Raw genomic sequence first — 22,619 nt, forward strand, 5'->3', positions numbered from 1 at the left:
AATGGCACTTTGAATTGAAGCCTCCATATAGCTGATTTCCCTGTTTCTGAGGCTGGTTCTTGTTTTTTGCAAATCCGTGTCCGAGGTTGACTGAAGGACATTTCAGGGACACAGAGGGCTTTGTAGGGAGGGTGGTAGTTCTGTTTGGGGGTTCTTTTTTCGGTTTCATTTTGTTCTTTTTGTTTTCTCTTTAAAACCTCCACTCTCTGGCAGGACAAGATGCCTATTGGTTCTTTACCTCTGTGTCCTCTTGTAACAGAATGAATATTACTGTAGGTTAGACTTCTTATGGAAGAACAAGTTCAAAAAAGAGCGGGAGGAGATAGAGACCATGGAGAACCTGAACCGTGTGCTGCTGGAGAACGTGCTTCCCGCACACGTTGCTGAGCACTTCCTGGCCAGGAGCCTGAAGAATGAGGTCAGACCAGGCGGGGCTGGGGGCTGGGGGATGGGGCTGGGTGACTTGATGACCTGGGTGAGGGCTGAAAGCTTCTTCAGTGACATAAGGGCTGCAGCACTTCGCACATCTGAGCGTTCAAAATGGCCAAGATTGGCTTGAATTGTTCAGTTTTCAAGAAGATATTGATTGGTGGTAGAGATATCAGTTGAGAATAGTGGGTTAGAATGACCCTAAAAGTCTGAGTTTGGAGGTGGATTCATTATTCGAGAAGATTTTTTTCCCCAATCATGTAAAGTTCTGAATGTCCATTATGAGGCACTAGGGACCCAAATATGCCTCCAAAGTAGCTACTGCTCTCTCCCCAGTGTGGGAGGAGGCCTGCCTTACCAGCACGCAATGGAGGCTCAAACCAAGAGGCAATGTTAAACCATACCTCCCACATGCCCACTGTTTCCCCGCACTCAGCTTCCCTGAGAGCCTTCCAAGGCTCTTAGAATTTCAAAGATATCAGATACACAGTGAGTGTGACAGCGTTTAGCAGTTACCTACACAAGAGCAGACCAAAGACTTGAGTCCATCCATTCGAATGGATGGAAATAGGAATTTCATGGAGGGTTTATCCGAATGGATTAGCTAGAGTTGAAAAGACTACAATGTCAGTTAAATGTTGAAATGGCTTTTGAAGAGAGATGTTGTGAGATGTCTTTAATATTGCTGAAGTGCAAGAGAAAGCAGATGTGTCTACATTTGGACTTAACGTAAGAAACATATATCTGAACGTCTTCAATACACAAAGCCCTGTGCTTGGTTCTGTGGCGTTTCTCAGATGTCTGAGATGTGTAAACCAAGAAGTGTCTGAGACGGGTCTCAATCAAGTTAGAGGTTTATTTTCCAAGGATGAGGATGGTACCCAGGAAAAAGAAACACAAGTTACACAAGGATTCGTGGCCTGTGCTTTTCCCAAAGAGAGTTTTGAGGACTTCAATACTGAAAGGAGAAAGAGTGCACAGTAGGGGAAGGAGGAAAAGGAATAAAAAGAGAAGTGGGGTAGACGGGAGGTGGTTACATTCTTGTGAGACTTGATTAGTGCTCCTTGAAACCGCATTTTACATGTGAAAAGAGAGGAGTCAGGAAAAGCCCATTATGCCTTCCTCTGCTTGGGCCGAGGGATGATTTCTGGTCTGGTCTTTGTCCAGTACCTGTGAAGATCCGCTATTAATGTGCATTGCCAGGATAAGAGTCAACAGAACTCTGATTTCTGGTTAGTTTTTTGGGGGGAGTGTCTATTCTGAAAGATTTCAGGGCCCACAAGGAATTTTTTCCTGAGCAGTTGTGAGGGAGGCCACCTAGGGTGCTCCGTGGCCCTTCTACGTTGCCGCCATCCACGTGGGAACAAAAAGCAGGCAGTTTCTTGCATGGCTCAGTTCCCAAGCTTAATTTTTAGTGAGTTTGGGGTTCTGAGATTTTTTTTTCAGAGGTGTAACCCCTGTTCTTAGGACATTTTCACTGAGGCTTGGGAGTGTGTATGTGAAAGAGGCGGGGGTCACCTGTAGATGGATGCACTCCTTAACGGATAAGCTCAACCCGGATGATACGAGAACACAAAGGAACCTGCAGTGAGGAGCCTTGGAACAGTATTTTTCTGTAGCAGATTTGAAGTTGGCGTTAAGAATAAGGTGCCAGGTGGCAGATGAGCTGCTAGACATCACCACTCTCATCTTCCTGGAAACGTTCAGGGCACAGTGGGCCTTCCAGGGCTACACAGCAAGTCTCATGGCCTGCGGGCTTTCCTGTTTCTTCTCCTGGTGTTGACTACATTTGGTGGGTTCTTCAGCACCCGATTTTCCTATTGATCACAGGTAATAAAATCACAGTGTCCATTAAGGGGCCCTCTGTTTCCATGAACAAGAGTCTCCATCCCGTTTTTAAATTCAACAAGGTCCCCATGTTTCCCCTGCCCTATAGCCAGGCTGGTGGTGGCCCAGGACACAGAGATGAGTGGGATTAGAGGTGGCCTCATCCTCCCTGGGTGCCTCCTGGGGATAGGATCCTGTTATCTCCAAGGACACTGGGGTGTAAATATGGTAATCCAGAAAGGCTGCCACCATGAGGAAGTGGCTTCTGAATCTGGAAAGAAAGTGCTAGAAACTAGCTGAGAGAAGGGGGCCAGGGGGAGAGAGGAACGGGGAGAGAACATTTCAGGCTCCAAGGGGCTACTTTTCCATTGGCACCAGGAAAGTGCCTAATTCAAGACCTGAGAAGAGCCCACTGCTGCAGGCAGAAAGAGAGCAAAGGGAGATGAACAAGGGAGCTGAGGCCAGGCGTGGTGGCTCACGCCTGTAATCCCATACTTTGGGAGGCCAAGGCGGGTGGATCACCTGAGGTCTGGAGTTCAAGACCAGCCTGGCCAACATGGAGAAACCCCGTCTCTACTAAAACTAAAAATTAAATAAATAAATAAATAATTTTTAAAAAATTAGCTGGCCGTGGTGGCGGGTGCCTGTAATCCCAGCTACTCTGGAGGCTGAGGCAGGAGAATTGCTTGAACCTGGAGGCAGAGGTTGCAGCAAGCCGAGTTCACACCATTGCACTCCAGCCTCAGCGACAAGAGTGAAACTCCGTCTCAAAATAAATAAATAAATATAAAAATTTTAAAAAGAATCTGGGAGCTGATAGGAGGGTCCCTTCCTGGACATGGGCTCAGAGGAAAGCTCTGGAGCTCGAGAAGCTCTGTGAAGGTCAGTGGGGAGCACAGAAGGTACCCTGGCCCCAGGGTTCAGCCTCACAGCCCTGCAGAGCCCTCTCTTGTGGTCCTGACAGCCTTCCTGGGCCAGACCCCCAGAAGAAGCAGGTTCTCTCTGCTCTTTCCTGTTTGCTTGGCTTATTCTAAGCAAGCATCAGAATACAGTTTCCCGCCTTGGAAATAATAAGGAAAGGCAAGATGGGAAAGAAGAATAAAACCTCAGGCTACACAGTGCGGCCTCAAATCTTACTTCCAACATTGTCTGTTCCTGTGAACGTGAGCTAGTTACTTCCCTGTCCGAACCTCGCCGTCCTCATCCATAAAAGAGGAAGCATGGTGCCTTGCCTTCTAGTTGCAGAAGGGAGGCTGAGGGACGTCTGCATGGTGCCTTCGCACTGCAGTCCCCCAAGTGAGACGGGCATTTCACAGAGGCGTGCACGGGGCCCACGTCCACACAGGTGGGATGCGTGTGAGAGGGAAGACAGCAGCAAAGTGCGGGTGTCGGCAGCTCACAGTGACTCCTCCACTTCCCCTGTGGCCCTGCTGTGTACCAGGGACCTTCATGCCACTGCACAGCCCTCTGGTGCTCCTGAGGGTAACGTGACATTTTCCTCCAAGTCTCCTACGGAGTGCTGCTGTTGGGTTAAAGACACACAGCATCAGCCAGGCGCGGTGGCTCATGCCTGTAATCTCAGCACGTTGGGAGGCCAAGGTGGGCGGATCATGAGGTCAGGAGTTCGAGACTAGCCAACATAGTGAAACACCATATCTACTAAAAATACAAAAACAAATTAGCCGGGTATGGTGGTATGTGCCTGTAATCCCAGCTAGTAGGGAGGCTGAGGCAGGAAAATCACGTGAACCCAGGAGGCAGACATTGCAGTGAGCTGAGATCGTGCCTTTGCACTCCAGCCCGGGCAACAGTACGAGACTCCATCTGAACAGCAACAACAAAAAAGGACACACAGTGTCTCCTACAGCATTCACTACCCTGAGAGCTCCATGGTGTAAGGCTGAGTAGTGGGGCAGGCAGCACGGCCTGATAGGAGCCCGGAGTAGGGACTCAGCACCTGGGGTGAGCCCTGGTTTTGGCACTGCCTCACTGCAAGGGCAGCTTGGAAAGTTTTCAGGAACAAAGCAGGAATGGGAACATTTAGATGAAGCCAGCTCTGGGCTTTGTTTCTGTATTTGTCAAATAAAGAAGGTGAACTCCTTGGGGGTGTCATCACAGCCACTGTAGCCCTGTGTGTACACAGGGACCTGTCTTATGCGTTGAAATAAATGCCCCTGCACATGACCAGTGCCTGTTCACCAAGCTCCCAGTTGCAGCTCCTGAAGATAGTTCCTTCCTTCATTCAGGAAGCACAGGGTCCTCAAATCTACATCTGACTGAGGGCAGCATACAGCCCTGTAGGAAGATGAAAGAGCTCGGTCTCAGAGCTCTTCAGACTCGGACCAGCACAGATGGCTCCGCGTTCCATAACAGGCACGCCAAGGGTGTTTGGATTATGCTCGAGGCCAGTGACTCCTGCATGGCAGGCTTGCACTTTCGCTGCTGACCTGACATGGTTCTCTGGAAGGGAGAAGAGTGGACACTGAACCTTAAATCAGGGCATCATCATTCCCACTATGGTTTTGGGAAATGAGATGATCGTGTCATTCTGCTCGGCTGGCGGGCTGCAGGGTTCTCTGTATTTAATCACACAATGCAGATCTTCCTTTGGCTATAACATTTCAAATTTTACTGCCAATTTCTGTCTAATAGGGTAAGCAGTGGGGGTGATGGCTACTCGAGCAGCCACTGTAAGATGTGGGGACTAAACTATGAAAAGGAGCCCCCAAACCCTACCACAATCAGAGCAGCCCCACGCCGTCTCCTCAAGGACCCTGTACTCCTCCGGGGGAGGTTTGCTAGCCAGTTGCCGAAACAGTGAGTGTGGGGAGATTCTGGAGGCTTCAGTCCCCATGGGAACAGCACTGCATGCAAAACAGAGCCCACACAAAGGGCCTGAGCTACAAAGAGAGGCACCGACCCCCTGCCAAGGGTTCTCAGAGTTCCCACAGTGAGTCTCAGAAAGGGAGAGTTTTGTTTATGTTTTGTTTGTTTCTGAAAACACATAGTGAGGGTGTTATAAGAGCCACCTGTGTGCATAAAGCATAGCAATGTCGTGCCCCTCCCTTCTGTGGAATGTCTCCTATGGCCGTTGGACCCTGCTGCCCTAAAGTAGCCTCCTCACTGGACAGAAGAATCTATCTCCTTGACCTAATGATGTAATATTAACTTTGCAATCCCAGGCCAGGTGGGGCTAACATTGCATGGCCTTGCACAGATGAATGATAACGGTGCCCATGCTGTTTAAGAGTATAGCTGTCACCAAGGTTTCTGTCCCCTCTACGGTGTCAGGACCAAACAGTGACATCCTGCCTGAGCTCTTTCCCTCGCTAAGGTTTCCCCGAGCAGAAGCCCTACCCCTTACTGAACCTGCATGGCAGAGGTGGCTGATGCTGGGACCAAGGAAGTCCCTGCAGACAAGAACAGTGCTTCTCAAAGTGAAGGACTACCTGCAGCACCTGCTAAACAGGCTATTCCTGATCCCCACACAAGCCTTCCTTGACCTCCTAGGCCCTGCAGCGTGACTGAGAGCAAAGCATCTGGTACAGCCCTGGCACCTCTTGGCTGTGGGGCCTCAGAATCCTCTCAGAGACCACTACCAATTTTTGAAGCAATAATTTAGATGAAGCTCTTAGAACTGTGCACGGCATGTAGTAAATACTGTCAGCTATCTTTTAAGCAAATATCCCAGATTCATGCAAAACTTGAGAATCACTGCCCCTGGGAATTGATTAAAAGCTTTCAGCAAGGGCTCTTGCCCAACATTTTTAGAGCCTGAATAAAGTGGAAAACAAAACCCAATGTAATCACTTCACTCCTGTTCCTGGCATTGCATAAAAAGCACTGTGGGCAGTGTCTGTCTTCTTAGCCCCCTCTCAGCAGGGTGGGCCAAGCCCTGATGCTGAGTGCTCAGTGCCTCTGAATGCAGAGGCTCCAGGGGAGGCTTCTGGGGCGTCGGGTGGATGGGGGCAGGCCCTCAGCCCCTTTGTGGAGGTTACCCCAGCATCCACCACACTAATCCATTTCCACTAAACTCTCGATGATACTGCTCTGTGAGCCTTCTGGAAATAATACAGGAAAACAAGACTTTGGCAAAAGTAAATTATAGCTATACTTCACCGATTTGCCGGTTCAGTTCCAGACCTCTGCAATCAAGTGAATATCACTATCAAGCGAGTCACAAATTTTTGCTTTCCCAGCACATATGAAGGTTATGTTTACACTATACTGTATGTATTAAGTATTCAATAGCATTATGTGTAAAAAAAAAAAAGTGCATACCTTAACTTTAAAATACTTTGTTGCAAAAAATGCTGACATGGACACACAAAAGGAGCACATGCTATTAGAAAAATGGTGCCAGTAGACTTGGTCGAGGGAGCATTCACTTTGTGAAAGACACAATATCTGTGCACTGCAATAAAGCAAGACACAATACAACAAGGTCTACCTATAAGCCGAAAAAAAAGAAGAGGACTTGAAGTCATGTTTATTTCCCTGTGTGGGATCAGCTTACGCCTGCATCCTTTCTGACTTAACTAGTGAAACACTTCATGCATAAACAGGATGGAGGCTGCTTCCCGGCAGAATCACTGCCCTGAGGATGAACGGCCTCCTGGGACCAAAACCCACAGGCCAGGGCTCTGGGAGAGACCAGGCAGGCAGTTCCATTCCTCTCTGTGGCACAACCTGTGGTTGCTGATGACTTTTTGAGTCCAGGGCAGGGAGTCTTTGGATAGCCTCCACTCCATGGCTTCTGGAACAATCCTTGGAAAATGGCACAGCTGATGCCAAGACCTGCATTAACACAGATCATGTCATTTTTACTCTCCTACCCACTGCATCAGTGAACAAAGGAAATTAATTTCCCTTCAGAAATAGGGAGTCAAGAATGATGTAATTGCCGTAACAATCAATTCTGAAAAGGTTTTATTTCAGTGAAGAAGTGCTCATAGGCCTGTGCTCGGGCACACGGGCACAGACCTGGCTGCTTGTGTCTGCGCTGGCTTTGCAGTGCCTCTTCCTTCTCCTGGGCACTTGTGTTACTTAGAACTTCCCGAAGCTTCTCCATCAGCTGTTAACTCTCATGGCCAGATTCAGCCCACACAACCCTCAGGCTCATCAGGAGAGATCTGTGCACCCAGATGGGAGCCTTCTCTGTTTTGGAAGCCCATTCTCCCCACCTCTGTGTGTGGCAGGAACATTTCTGAAAAGCCCCTTCAATGGGCATCAAAGCCAGCTCTCATCACTTGGGGGAGAAGACTGCATTTTGTCACCAAATTGACCCTGAGTCAAGTCTCCGGGTGGTAGAGGATTGTGAGCCAGACAGCTTCATTCAGAGAGAGCCAATGCCTGATCAAAACAAGCCACATGAGCCACGGGGGCCACCACAGAAATTTGGGAAATGCCCCTCATGTGCAAACAGCACCTCCCTTTCTGCTGTTGAAAGCCCTCCCAGTGACGACCGGACAGATCCTCCAACAGCACTAAGCTTAAAGCTCTATGCCCAAGTGTCCTCTGCAGGAGGGTCAGGCTAGCATGCCCCTGGGGTTGCAATAGACGCTTCTGTACTTTCCAGTCATTTGACTCCCCTGAGTATATCAGGCATTAACTGACAGCTGGGGACAGCAGGTGCTTAACGGTTCCCCCATAGGTCAACTCGGAAAACGTGGACGATCCAAAGCCTCCGTGCAGCCCGAGTCAGTGAGACAAAGCACCAGTCTGGTCTGGAAGGTGGAAGACCTGAGTGCCAGTGGCAGCTTTGAATGTTTTCTAGAACACTCCATCCCCCGAGCCCACCTCGATGAACAGCCCCAGACACCTCCACACCCGGGCCCACAGCACCCATTGTGCTTTATTATGTTTCCTTGATTTTCTCTGTCTCTCCACCTAGACTTTAAGCTCCCTAAGGGCAGGGCTTGTGTTGTTTTTCTCTGTGTCCCTAACACCTGATATGAAGCCTGGCACACAGCAGGCCCTTTGATAGGGCACGTGTGTGTGTAACAGGGTGTCAAAGAGAATTTCAGCCTGTGACACGAAGAGACACTTGCTCTCTTATTCCAAAGGAGGCGTCAAGCAGAGTGCAGAGCGTACAGAAGCCTTCCTTGGCCTGCAGGGAGCTTATGAATTGGCCAGAAGACTAAAGATTGAAAGAGGGTTTGGACAGAATGTAGTGGGGATGAGGCCGTCCTAAAGGGGAAGGTGGGGATCCCCCCCTCACCTCCAGCCTGGTGAACAGGCCAGCACTGCTCAGCCTGGACTCACCCCATGACTTCAGTCTCTGAGTGGTTCTGGGAAGCATCTCCATCTGGGGTACACAGATGGCAGGCAGGTTCTGACACTTGGAAATGCTCAGCACAGGTGCTGATGGGGCATCTGGGCACACAGGGTAGGGGAGCTGTGGCTTGGTACATGGCTGGACTGTCAGTTGTTTGCACAGCAAAGCTGAGTGTTGCTAAAGGACCAAACAAGAAAAAGAGAATTGGTGTAGGGTTGTTTTAGATCCACTGTTACAGAGCTGCCTGGGGGGACAGGAGGGAGAGAGAAGGGACCTTGGCAGAGAAACTTGAAGAAATAGCCCGAAAGCCCAGACCTGAGAGGGTAGCGAGAAGCAGGAGTGATGTGCATGGCCTCCATCATGTAAGACTCAAGGGTCGGGGGATGTCCAGGGATGGGCGAAATGACAGGGAGTCTTCCAAAAACCCATGAAAACATCCACAGGAGGAAAGCCAGGTTTGAGTATTCAGGGAGTGGGATGCAGCTAATAGGAAGCTGTCCTGCCTCGTAGCCTCTTCTGTCTTCCCCTGTTCTCCATTCTGGATGGTTTGGAAAACCCATCTAGCAAGTTAGGAAGAGTGAGGTAGAAGAAGTGGTGGAGAGAGAGTAGAAGCCAACTGATCCCCCTTCTTCACCCACAAAAGGCCCACGCTGGGGAAGGGCACAAACCACAGGTACAACAAGGGCAAGAGTTTTGACTGTTTCTTGGACTGGGGCCTCTAATGATCGAAGAGAGGACCTTGCATTGCACACAGTGACATGGAGGGCCAGGGGGTAGTCCCAGGTGTTTGTTCAAGACAGGGGAAGATCTAGCCACACTCCAAAACTGAAAGGGGTAGTGACCACAGAAATGCAGTTGCTTTGTGATTATTTTTTCATTCCTTGAGCTTGTTCAACAGAATGGTTACATGTGAATGAATGTTGAGGAGACATCTAAACTCACTTTCAATTCTAAAGCTCAGTAATACTTTTGGGTAGCTACATGCTGACATGGGTCACCCATTCTAGACCTTGAATTCCAAATTATCTTCAAAGGCTGCTCACCTGCCCTACTCCAACCCCCAGGTCCTCTGGAAGTATAAGACAAACTCAAGTCATCTACCAGTCAGCATGCAATCCTCTTTGGCCCCATGCCCAGTGCAACCACAGGAGGGAATCTCTCATGAGTTCAGGGCATGGCTCTTGGCCCTGCAAGTTTCTCAGGCTCCAGAGAATTTGAGAAGTCTAGAAGTTTCCCTGGTTTCCCAGTAGTTATAGTCTTATGGAAGCCCTGAATCTGAGGACCAGGTGTGACCAGTGACCTGAGCTCACCCTGGGAATTCCCTCAGAGCTTCCAAGTGACCACTCTGCCAAAGAAGGTGGGTGATCCATTTGTAGTCCAAGCTCCCCAGCAGCATTCACGGCCTGCAGAGAATGCAGGGATTGGTCCTGGCCCTTCCCCTCAGCCAGCTGGGAGCCTTGGTGGCAGCCCCAGCTCCCCTGAGCTCCATTTCCTCATGTAGTCTGTCATTCTTAATCAAGGCTACACAGCAGAATAACCCAGGGAACTTTCCAAAACAGTGCCTGTGCTTGGAGCCCAGCCTAGGGGATGAGGGTCCATTGATCAGTGGGGAGGCGCAGGCACCTGCCCTCTTGGAAGTCCCATTAGAGATTCTCCCATACATCCCCACTTTGGTGCTGTGTAATGAAATGACATGTCAGATCCAAACTGCCCATCAGTTTAGTCTTGCATATCATTATCTCCAACTCCCAGACACCCTTAAAGACTCCAGAGGAAAAGACAAAGGTAAAGTAACAGGACCCGCAAGTGTCGGAGGCCCCGTGCTACCCTCAAACCAAGCAGTGAAGCCCATGATCATCCCGGAGACTTGATAAAGTATGAAGTGTAGCATTTACAAGGGTGGATTCTACTGTCAGACTTGATAACTCCAGCCTTGGGCAAGTAACGTAACCACTGTGTGCCTCAGTTTCTTTATTTGTAGATGGAAAACTCTGGTACCAGCCTAGAGTTGTAGGGTACTACATAGGGTTGTAATTGTGGTGAGTTCATGCACATAAAGTGTTCAGAGAAGTGCCCGTCCTACCATGTGGTGAGTGTTCAGTAAGTGCTGGCTATTATCGTGCTTAATCTTGTCATCATTATCATTCCCCAAAGAGCACTCTGGTCAGTGTCAGCAGGGAGTGGGGAAATGCAGGATATAGAAAATATGTCCTCAGCCAGCTGTGGTGGCTCACGCCTGTAATCCCAGCACTTTGGGAGGCCGAGGTGGGTGGATCACAAGGTCAGGAGTTTGAGACCAGCCTGGCCAACATGGTAAAACCCTATCTCTACTAAAATAAAAAAATTAGCTGGGCATGGTGGTGTGCACCTGTAATACCAGCTACTCAGTAGGCTGAGGGAGGAGAATTTCTTGAACTTGGGAGGTGGAGGTTGCAGTGAGCCAAGATCACGCCATCCCACTCCAGCATGGGCAATAGAGTGAGACTTTGTCTCAAAAAGAAAGGAAAGGAGAGGAGAGGAGAGGAAAGGAAGAAAGGAGGGAGAAAGGGAAGGATATATGTCCTCCCCTTGCTAGATGCACCCATTTCCTCAAGCACAGGGATGTCAGTGGAGTTTATACCACTTTTATAAAACTGACATTTTAAACTCATGTATCCCTGTTCTCTGACCCCGTGACTGCAGTCAGCATTGCCAGCACCGTGCCTTGGCTGTCATAGGCTGCCTACCAAGGATATGAGCGTTCACAAAGGCAACTTTGCAGAGAGAGAGAAAATACAATTCTGCACGAGAAACCAGCACAATCATATCGAGCACAAAATAGAAAAGAAAACCTTGATTTCATTGTTCACGTACTTTGTACAGATTTTGAGGCAGTAGTAGGGATTATAGAGTGGCTGGTCCTGAGAACCATGAGTCCATCTTTTTCTCAAAACTGTTGTGGCCTTCAGTTGGGTTGCCCTGGCTCTGATGGGTTTGTGACGGGACCTCACTGGGAAGAGCAGTTCCTCTGAGGTGCCACCAAACCTTGGAGTTATGATATTATTTAAGTGCTTGCTTTCTGCAAAGAAGTTCATCTGGGTGCCCCAAAGAACAGGGCTTACTGATAATGTTCATGTAGAATGGATTCCCTCGCCCTGCCAGACACACAGGAAGTACCAACCACTAGCATTTTTCCCTCCCCTCAGAGGTCGGCCATCTTGTTTAACAGAACTCTCCTCACCTTTCCTGGAGAAGAAAGCATTTCCCATGCTGCACTGCGTCCACAGTGGCCCCGGCCGGTCTGCCTGTGTCAGGGCCATCTCAGGGGTCTGAGGAGCCCTTGCCAGTGGAAGGGCACATCCTCCTAGGACTAGCCCCCAAGACCACCTGACAACTCTTCCTTTCTGGAACCTTCATTGAATTTGAAGGTGTCACTGTGTTGGGAAAATCATGGAAACACCTTGAAATTGTGTTTACAAGACATTGCAATTTAACTCATGTCTATGGATAAAGAACTATGAGCCTCTTCCTATTTAAAAAGAAAAGAATATCCTGAATAAATATAGTCAGTGTCTAATATAACATGAATAAGTAGACTGAGGAGCTCTATTGGTTCTTTCTGGTGTAATAAGAATTAACTTGATGAATTCCATATGCTGTTTGCGGGAGACACTGAAGAGGAAAATTCATCAAGACTCCCATCCAAATACTATAGCCATAACAAGTTACTTCAGGACAATCTGAGAGTTTGGGAAATTATTTTGTTTCCCTTCAGTTGTTTAAAGGACACTTTTTACTAAGCCAGAACTCTGTGGTCTCTTGTCATTGTCTCAGGTCAATATGACAGAGAGGTTTAACTGGCAAGGCACCTCTTCTTAACTGCTAGTGGCCTGAATCCAGCTCATTAGAAGCTTTCCCCTGCGAGCAGCGGCAGCCCGTGGATTGGGCCATGGCTGGGGTGGGGCAGGTGGAGTGGGCATTTGGGCGATGTCTATGTGAATCCTGGCAGAAACAAGCCACTTGCCTGTGGAGGGTTTAAAGGTCAGTCTCCTAGTGATCAGCTCTTGCTTTTCTCCCAAGCAGGATCTATACCACCAGTCCTATGACTGTGTCTGCGTCATGTTTGCCTCCATTCCGGATTTCAAAGAATTTTATACAGAATCCGACGTGAACAAGGAGGGCTTGGAATGCCTTCGGCTCCTGAACGAGATCATCGCTGACTTTGATGATGTAGGTACTGAGAGTTGCCCTTGAAGGGCAGGAGTACCCCCAGTCTCACACCTGTGCGCTTGAAGTTACTTCGGGATAGCGGCCTATCCCAAAAAACTTTTCCCTTGGCATAATTTCTGGCAGGTGGCATTAAAGGCTTTTGCTTTATTTAGGTCTCTGACTAACCTGAGGTAGACAAATATGTTGTATTTTTGAAGTTGGTATGACTGCTAGGAACAGCTACCAAAATCTGTTAAATCAAATGTGTATCCAGTGTGCTAGTGGATTCTCTGCTAAGGCTTGAATTCCAGGTAAAATACTTGCCCATCCCTTTCCACATAAAAAGATAATGAGTTATAATAGATTATTGCTATGTCTGTTCCTACTTCAATGCCTTTGTCAGATATCAACTTGCACTCTGCATGGATGACATTTTATTGTTGAAAATACAATCTGTATGGGGGGATAATACAACATACTTTAGAAGGGACAGAGTGTCTGTTTCAGAATTCGAAATAGGTGTCATTTTTCAACTTTCTACATAGAGAATAATGTGTTCTATTTCCCAGTAAGAACAAACGCCCCTCTGGTTTAAGGATATTGCAGCCACACTATTCTTATCACTATCTTGCAAAATAGAAGAAAATTGACATCTGTCCAGGAGCATATGTTAATGATGATTCATGGAATTCTGAAATACAGCGATGAGATTACATAACACGGTGGTTTCAGGCAAACCTCCTAAATGTCTTGTGGGCCCTGTGCATTTTCTCTCACCACCATCATCACTGTGAGGTCGATGCTAGAGATTCATGGTGCCGTCATGGCCGCCAGCAATTACCACTGTGGTCCTGGGTGCGTCGTGACAAACAGCGGCTGGGGGTCTCAGCTGCTCCTCAGTGAAATAAACATTCCCCAGTACTAACGGGTGAATGACAGTGGATATGCGGATAGGTGATACAGGGATTTGCTCATCTGTCTTAAATTATTTGATATGTAATCCTGGAGGAATCTCCCTGAAATCCGGAGTTCCAAGGAAGGGGCAAGAAAACGCTCTTGGTCTCCGTTCAGCACCGTTTGAACCCTGCCCTCCCAAGCAGGTACAGACCTTCCAGGGCGTCCTTCACGCGCAAGTCCATTCCTCTTCCTTCCTACAGCTTCCATTCTTATCCCTACCTTTCCTCCATCCCAGCTGAAAGCCTAAATCAGCAGATTAAGGAAGAGTCAAGTGGGATGCTGATAACTAATTCCAAGACAAGAAATAGTAGAGCTCGGGCCAGCTGTGATGGCTGGTACCTGTCATCCCAGCACTTTAGGAGGCCAAGGTGGGAGGATCGCTTGAGCCCAGGAGTTTGAGATCAGCCTGGGCTGCATAGGGAGACCCTGTCTCTGCAAAAAAAAAAGTTTTAATTAGCTGCACATGGTAATGTATGCCTGTGATCTCGGCTACTCGGGAGTCTGAAGCAGGAGGTTCACTTGAGCCTGGAAGATGGAGGCTGCACTGAGCTATGATCACACTACTGCACTCCAGCTGGGGTGACAGAGCAAGACTCTGTCTCAAATATATATATATATATTTTATATATATGTATATATCTTTATATATATATATTTATATATATATATATCATATGGCTCCTCTTCTGTCTTGCAAACAGCAGCCTTCTCACTTCTCTTAGGCCTCCCATGGAGGGGAGAAAGAGAGAGAGAGAGCTGGTTTCTCTTCCTAATATATATATTAGGGCTAGGGCTGATAACAACCATTCTAGATCTTATTCCATCCACCTCAAGCACTCAGAGGGCAAAAGCCAATCCTCAGCACTAATAATTGATCATAAATCATTCTGACCATGCAAGAAAGAGCTCACTCACCGAATCATAATTTTAAATTTATGCCTTTCAAATGCATAGTCAGGAAATTTATTTCAAGCCCATTGTCATTTGCATCATAATTTATCTTGGTTCCTTCACCAGCAAAGTTTGAACGGTAATTCATGTTCCTTGGAAGTAAATCATTATGCTGTACTTTCCTCCAAGGACATGCGCTGTTTGAAATACATGAAGTTTTCATTCCTGGAAAAGCTCAGGGCCCCAGGGTGCATACACAGGGGTTGAAACAAGTCATGGCATCACTGTGAACCAGCATTTGAGAATGTCTCTATAAAGTCCTCAGCTTCAGGTCAGCATCCAGCTGAGTAACTGGATGGTTGTCATTGCTTCACAGCTTCTTTCCAAGCCAAAATTCAGTGGAGTTGAAAAGATTAAGACCATTGGCAGCACATACATGGCAGCAACAGGTCTGAGCGCTGTGCCCAGCCAGGAGCACGCCCAGGTAAGATGTGTTGAACACTTAATGGCACAGGTGAGCCTCAGCCCCACCCCGGGACCAAAACAGCCATGAAATGCCCCAAGAACTGTGTATTATGTACAACCTAAAGCTCAGGGTCAAGGTTCTATGAGAGAAGATGAAAATTCCAGACTTAGCGCCAGAGGATCTGTTCACAGAACTCCTTCTGCTGCCCAACAGGAGAAGAAAAACCAATCAGTATCTGCTTGTTAATACAGATAAATATACAATGAAGTAGAAGATGAAAGCTAGTTATTTAAAAGAGACTCAGTAAGGATGTTTCCAGGTCTTTTGATGTAAAAGAATGTAGTCAAGGCCGTGTGTGGTGGCTCATGTCTGTAATCCCAGCGCTTTGGGAGGCTGAGGCGGGTGGATCTCTTCAGCTCAGGAGTTCGAGACCAACCTGAACAACATAGTGAAACTCCATCTTTACCAAAAATACAAAAAACTTAGCCAGATGTGGTAGCATGCCCCTGTGGTCCCTGTTACTCGGGAGACTGAGATGGGAGGATGATTGAGCCCGGGAGGTGGAGGTTGCAGTGAACTGAGATGGCACCACTGCACTCCAGCCTGTGTGACAGAGTGACACCCCATCTAAAAAATGAATTAAAATAAAATAATGTGGTCAAAAAACAAGTTGGCCACATGGAAATTTCATTGAAAAGGTCATTTAGGCAAAACTGAATATCCTCAATCAACTAAGGTTTTCAAGATTTTCTTGTGTTTGTGTGTGTGTGAGAGAGAGAGAGGGAGACAGCGAAAGAGAGAGAGAGAGCATGTACATAGACATGCTTGTGTAACTTGTTGGAATATCAGTAGGGGCCCGTTAAAAAGACCTCGTTTCCCCTCAGGACAGTGGCCTTTGCTGTGGAGCCTGCCCTCTGCTGGGCAGACCACAGAAAAACAGAACACACTTTCTGTGGACAGGTAGGTTCCCAAAGAGAAGGGCTGAGCACGGTGTATGAGTCCCTCTCCCATACCCACCTCCCATGGGAAGAGTGAGAGCGGGGAGAGAGGCAGCAGGCACCATAACAGAGCTCCCTCTTCCAGGAATATTAGGAGAGGGTCCTAGTTTCCCACTTAACATTCATGCATTCATGGGCAAAGAGTAGAGTGTGGATAGACGTCTGACCCAAGAGGGAAACCTAGCGTTCTTCCAGTTAATTGGAGTGATATGTATTCCACTGGTTCTCCTCTTCAAGTGGTTGCCCTCAGATTATTATTTTTTAATGAGTATGCATTACTTCAGTAATAAAGAAAATAAAAGAAACAAACAATAAAACAGACCCCAGAAGAACCTAGCCTTTGGATTCTGAGCAACACCTTCTCAAGCCATTACGGAGCCAGTGACCAAAGGAAAACTGCTGTGCCCTCTGCATGGTGCTGTAGATTTTTAATGATTAGGGTTTTTTCCAGAACATTAAAGTGTTAAAAAATTGAAAAAAAAATGTAAAATCAAGATACTAAAATGTACAACATTCTTTTACTTTTAAATATTATATTTATAATCCAAACCAGAACTAATTACAATTTTGCTTTCCTGGCTTTCATGAAAACAAATATATGCTTCTCCAATGCCTTTAATGTTCTGGGAAACACTGACCATTTAAAAAATATAACATTAAAACATGTATAGAGACAGGCATTTTTCTTATTGCCTCAGGCTCTAAAATGCTCAGCACAACACTGTCAGGACCTATCTGTCTTAGTCTACTTGGCCTGCCAGGCAGAATACCACAGGCTGGGTGGCTTAACCGACAGAAATTTATTTCTCACAGTTCTGAAGGCTGGGAAATTAGGTGTCTGCTGAGGGCCCCTCTTCTGTCTTAAAAACAGTAGCTTTCTCACTTCTCTTAGGCCTCCCATGGAGGGGAGAGAGACAGACAGAGAGAGAGAGTTTCTCTCCACTTTAAAGAAGGCATGAGTTCTGTTGGATCAGAGCCCCACCCTTATCATCTTAGTTGACCATAATTACCTCCTTACAAATCCCTCTCCTCAGTACAGTCACCTGGGAGGTCAGCACTTCAACATATAAACTTTAGGGAGGACGCAATCCTGTCCACAGCAGTATCTTTATTTAAAATGTCATGGTTTTAGTTCATCTTGAATTTTTCTGCATTGATTTTGGTTTTTAAAAATGTTGCACTAGGATATTATTTCTCATGATTTTTGAGCTTTTTGCACCTTCTGAAGTTTCACCCCTGAGGTGAGTGGCTCACTTACCTCACTCTTATCCAGCTATGACTTGGAGGCTTCTCCAGCTCATCTAGTGAGGGCCGTCAGGAGCACTTCACCTGATCACATCCACTCATCCACTCCAGCCCTTTGCTCTTGGACGGCCAACTACCAATCCTTTGGCAGGGCCTCGGAGTGGGAGATCTTTCGAGGCATTACCAGGTGAAGACCTGTTCCACATTCAGTGTCACTCTACAGCCCGTTACTCTACAGCCCAGGGTGCGTGTCTGCCTGTTCTTCCTGACCCGAACTCTGCCTCCATCAGACCCAGTCTCCTGGATCTTCAAGAAAAGTATCCAGGTCTTTTCCTTTTTGCAGCCACACTTTATAGACTAAGAGTTTGTATCCTCTGCCTTTACCTTTCACCTTCTACTTTCTCTCTACACCTCCACAATCCTGCCTCACCAGTGCCATCAGGAATTCTACTCTCGATGACCAAAAAAAAAAACACTTCCAGATTCCAAAATTCCCGTCCAATCACATTCTCTGAGAATTCGTCCTGGGTGACGTCCTGTCTGTGGGTGGCCGTTGCCTTTGCCCAGTAATCCTCCCTTGGCTTTTGAGCCCTTCCATTGTCTGGCCCCAGCCTGTGGTCCCTCTCTGTGGGACATTGTAATATTCTTTCCCCAGCCCCTCTTTGTCAGGGACCTCTCCTAAGACTTTATCCATCCCCTCTGCACGTTTGATCTCCACCAAAACCTCTATCCACTGTCTTGACCATTGGGCAGACTTGGATCACTTCCAGCTTCCTATAGACACTCTGCTTTCTAACACTACTGCCATTTTCTTCTTGTCCTCCCCACTTTGGAAACAGAGCACCAATCCTCTGCCCCAGCCCACTGCCCTGACCCATCCTCTACTTCTCCCTACAGTCTCTACACCAGCCCTCAAACACGCATGTGCTTTCGTGCAGACCAACCTGGGTTCTATCCACATCCTCTCCAGGTATGGTGCACCCATGTCCTGTAGCAGCACCACCTGTGGTGGTTGTTAGAGTGGTTTCCAGGGACAGCCCCAAGCCTACTGTGTCTCTGGGGTGGGTTGGGGACCCCTATTTCCACTAGTTCACCCAGGTGATTCTGACGCTCACAGAAGACGCCCTGCCTGATCAAGGAGCCGTTCAGAATCTCACTCATCACAATGCCAAGGCTACAACTTTCACAGAAGGCTTTCCTGTGCCCCGACCTGGGGAGCTTTGCCTCACTTGGCTGTCTGGGTCCAGATCGTATTTCCTTTCTTCACTGTTTGCTACCTGTTATTTTCAACTTTCCTGGAAGTATATGTTTCTTAGTCACCATCCAGACTACAGCAGGTGCCGTGTCTTATGCAGTGGCCTTCAAAGTCCCCAGCAGGGCCTTTAAGTGATCACCTGTGTTTGTTCAAGGAGTGATTGCACCTGTGCCCACTCCATCTCCCAGACAGTGTGTAGCTTCCTTCACTCTGTTTTACAATCCTTCCACTTCCAATGCAAACCCTCTGATTTATTTCGCTGACCTTGTTGAACCTTTACTGAATGGCTCCTGAGCCCTTACAACAAGCTTAGGAGGTAAGTAGTAAAACTTTTTGCCCATTTGAAAGTTGGAGAAACTGAGGCATGCCCTAGGGAAAACAAGCAGCCATAGAGTAGGGCTCAGACCTGGGCACTCTGGGTGTATCTGTCTGTCCAGAGCTCCGCACGGCAGCCTCTGGTGCTGCCTCCTGTCGTCCTTGGCTCACCTGCCCCTCCACCAGCCCCCACCCTTTCCTGAGCATCCCTGCATCCCTACATTTGTATCTATCCTATTCACTCATCGCTGCTCCCAGCCCTTTAGCAAATCCCTTCCCAGGAGCCCCGTTCCTCCACCTTCAGCTGCCCCAGCAATGAAACTTGACTTCTTAGTTATCCTTGAATGACTTACTGACTTCAAACCCAGCCACTGTTGTTAACACATGACTGTTTTCAGGGTAGAGTTGAAAGAGCATGACTGTCAAACGAAACTGCTCATTAATTAATATTATAGCTAAGTGTTCTGCACTTCTGTTACCTTATGCATGAAATGGTGATCACGCCCGTTGCATGAGGCTGTTGGGAAGACTATATTTAGTATGCAAAATACTTAATCGACTTCATGGGCATAGTAAGGAATAAAAATGCTAACAGTAATAATAATATAGTTGTGGTTGAACCATGTTTTGCATATTGCTACCATTGCTGCCTCAAATAGAACAGAGATAAGGGTTTTAGGACATTGAAATATGATATGTCATCATATCCATGAAGGGAAATTCTCTCAGTACTGTATGTGCTATTTGTGATTACAGCACTTAATTAGATTCTTTACAAGGGCATCCTAGAAATATTTTGAAGTGCAATGAATGTATTCTGAAATGAAAGTTCATTACAATTGATTTGGGGCAAATAACATACCTGATAAATATTCATGCTAATATTAGTTACTTTTATAAGAAATGAATGTCACTTTGACCTTTTGTAACTGGCCCGAAATGGGCTTAAATCTTTGCTTCTCTAGTTATAAACAAAATACTTTCTATTGATTGTTTAGCCAAATCTTTAGTCTGGCAACAAAAGATATTCAGTTTACAAAATATATAGGGTAACCCAAGGATTAATGTCTTTTTCTTAAATCCAAAAAGAGGCAATTATCTGGGTAATAGCCTTTTGAAATTTAGCCTTTATTTGTAATTACCTCTGCATGTTCTGTTTGCAGTAACAACATACCTACCCATGGAGAAACAAGTGCATAGAAGTATATCAGCACCTAGTGAGGCAGGGCTTTTGTGCCTGGCTCTGTTTTGCCTCATTTGTACTTTTTAATGAAATGATCCATTCCAATTTTTTGCTTAAGTCAACAATGTGGCTAAACGGTTGCATTACATGTAAGAACTGATTGTTGTTTTTAGAAGAAGCAGGCATTTGTCAAGAAAGGAAATATTAAACTGGAAATGGGCTCTCATTCATTCCCTGAGCACACTCCCTGAGGTGCTCTCATTTTCTACCGACCACTGAATCCAAGCCAGGGTGTGAGGTAGGCACAGACAATCTGGGAAGATTAGAGGGATCCTGTCAAATGGGCCAGAGAGGAAATTAGGAGTCATTCAGAGACCATCCCTACCAGTGTCATAGTAGTTAAGGGGTCCATTAAAACTAATAGCCCCAGTTCCCTTCACTGGTAAGAATCAAGAATAGCTTAGGTCTCTGTGGAAATGAAAAGCAAAAAATCCTAAGTCTGTGTATTTTTGTGCAAACACCAAAGCTGTCATGATGTGTCAGAAGAAGAGGGAAATTTCCTTCTGCTTTCATGCTGTTAGCAGGAAACTCAAAAGTGAAAGAAAATGAACTGTCCCTCTTCACTATACATACAGAGAATCTCAAAGACACTTAAAAGGTCAGACAAATTGGTCGTTGTTAAAGCTGTATATAAGTGGGAAAGTACCACACTTAGCCATAAGACAATACTAGTATCTTCCTCCTAGACGGCTGTCATGTCAAGCAGAATGACAGGTATCTCTTCACTATCATGAAGGAGACTAAGACCCAAGACCCAGGGATGCAGGCTGAATGCATTGCTTGTATCCATTCATTCAATCTTAACTGAAACCCAATGAGATAGGGAGTTGGCTGGGTGCAGTGGCTTGTGCCTGTAATTCCAGCACTTTGAGAGGCCAAGGCAGGCGGCTCACCTGAGCTCAGGAGTACGAGACCAACCTGGCCAACATGGTGAAACCCTGTCTGTACTAAAAACACAAAAAATTAACCGGGCATGGTGGGTGCACAACTGTAGTCCCAGCTACTTGGGAGGCTGAGGCAGGAGAGTGGCTTAAGCCTGGGAGGCAAAGGTTGCAGTGAGCCAAGATGGTGCCAGTGCACTCCAGCCTGGGCGACAGAGCAACACTCCATCCCACACACACAAAAAAGGTAGGGCATTATTGTCCCATTTAACAGGTGAGGAAAACTGAGGCCCAGAGAAGTTAAATGATTCTACCAAGGCCGCACAGCTAATGATTGCAGAAACCGGAACTGAACCTATTTTTGCCTGACACAGGCAATATTCCATTAGCAACCCTCTCCCAGGTAAGCTGATTATCACAGCATGCAGTTTTGATGCTCAGCTGGGAGAAGTCTGAGCATAAAAGCTGAGAAGTCTGATGAGATCTCCTTGAAGCCCGTCAGGAGAACAAAATGCTCCTTAGATAACAATCCCCAGTTCCCTTCCAAATCAGATACAGGGGAACTTGAACACCAGAAGTTTTTCAGCATAGAACACAGGGCCAGGCACATAACAAATGCTCAGTGAATATTTATGGAAGGAAGAGGGAGAAGAGAGTACAGAAGAGGAAAGTTATGTTTATTTTAGCCTGAAAGATTACCTCGATTATTACCAAACAGACACTTGGGTTATAAAATCGTCTTGGTAAACATGCATCTACTTTAAGCAATGTTCCTTGCTGGTGAAACTTCCAAAGCAACCAGTTTATAAAATGTGTTTCAGGGAACTGAGTAGTTTCTCTCTGTAGCTGGAAGCCCATTAAATATCTGGGGATATGTAACATAAATTATTCAGATCATAGGAGAAATAACTGCTTCCTACTGCCATCAGATATTTATCTAGAGCACACTTATGAAGACTTGTTGAAATGAATTGAGTTCTTCTAGAGACTGAACATAATTTTTTCTAGGGTTTGCTAAGCCCAAATGAGATTGATGTTGAATTAAACTTCATTCCCAGAACTCAATCTCTTCTTTTATTACTGAGGTCACTTAAAACCTCCAATTTAAACCATCTGTGTGAAAACAGATTGGGCAATAGTTTCTCAAGGGGCAGAGCTTGTCTGCTGCACCTTGGTTTGGTAAAAAGCAAAATCATTTCTCCCATGGCAAATATGTCCTCCTTACTTGGACAGTTGTAATTTTTACTACACAAGATTTTGCTCGTTGATTTAACAGCTTGTGCTTCCTGTTAAGGAGGAAGATGTTTTCCAACTGACTGCACAAGCCTCCAAATCAGGTTTTCCCCATAAGTCGCAAGACAAAAAATACTAGTGAGCTATGATAGAAAAGACTAACAGTTCTTAAGAAATGGCATTCTGAAATTCCACCAAAGTTAGCTGACAGTCAACTTTATGGCTCCAATTTTGTAGTTATATGGTTTTTCTCTCATGACTCTGAGTTGAGAATTTACTGCAATAGTTCTATTTCCCTTGACTTTTTCTGGAATGATATAATTCACCTGAGGATAGGAAGATGTCTTTCTCTCTTGACCAGAGATTTAGTTCTTCTTCTCCATTCATATTTATACTGTTTAGTGCAGTGATTCT

General features: G+C 46.5%; 1 protein-coding gene across 1 annotated transcript in view; it reads left to right on the forward strand.

Annotated features, from left to right (window-relative positions):
* ADCY2 (adenylate cyclase 2) overlaps nucleotides 1-22,619 on the forward strand; it is a 426,140-nt gene that overhangs the window by 387,224 nt on the left and 16,297 nt on the right. Inside the window, 3 exon segments of the mRNA NM_001265652.1 lie at nucleotides 260-418; nucleotides 12,596-12,742; nucleotides 14,946-15,053. Of these exon segments, the coding sequence (NP_001252581.1) occupies nucleotides 260-418; nucleotides 12,596-12,742; nucleotides 14,946-15,053 (414 nt within the window).

This window comes from Macaca mulatta, chromosome 6, assembly GCF_049350105.2.
Source record: "Macaca mulatta isolate MMU2019108-1 chromosome 6, T2T-MMU8v2.0, whole genome shotgun sequence".
In the NCBI taxonomy this organism is placed as follows: Eukaryota; Metazoa; Chordata; class Mammalia; order Primates; family Cercopithecidae; genus Macaca; species Macaca mulatta.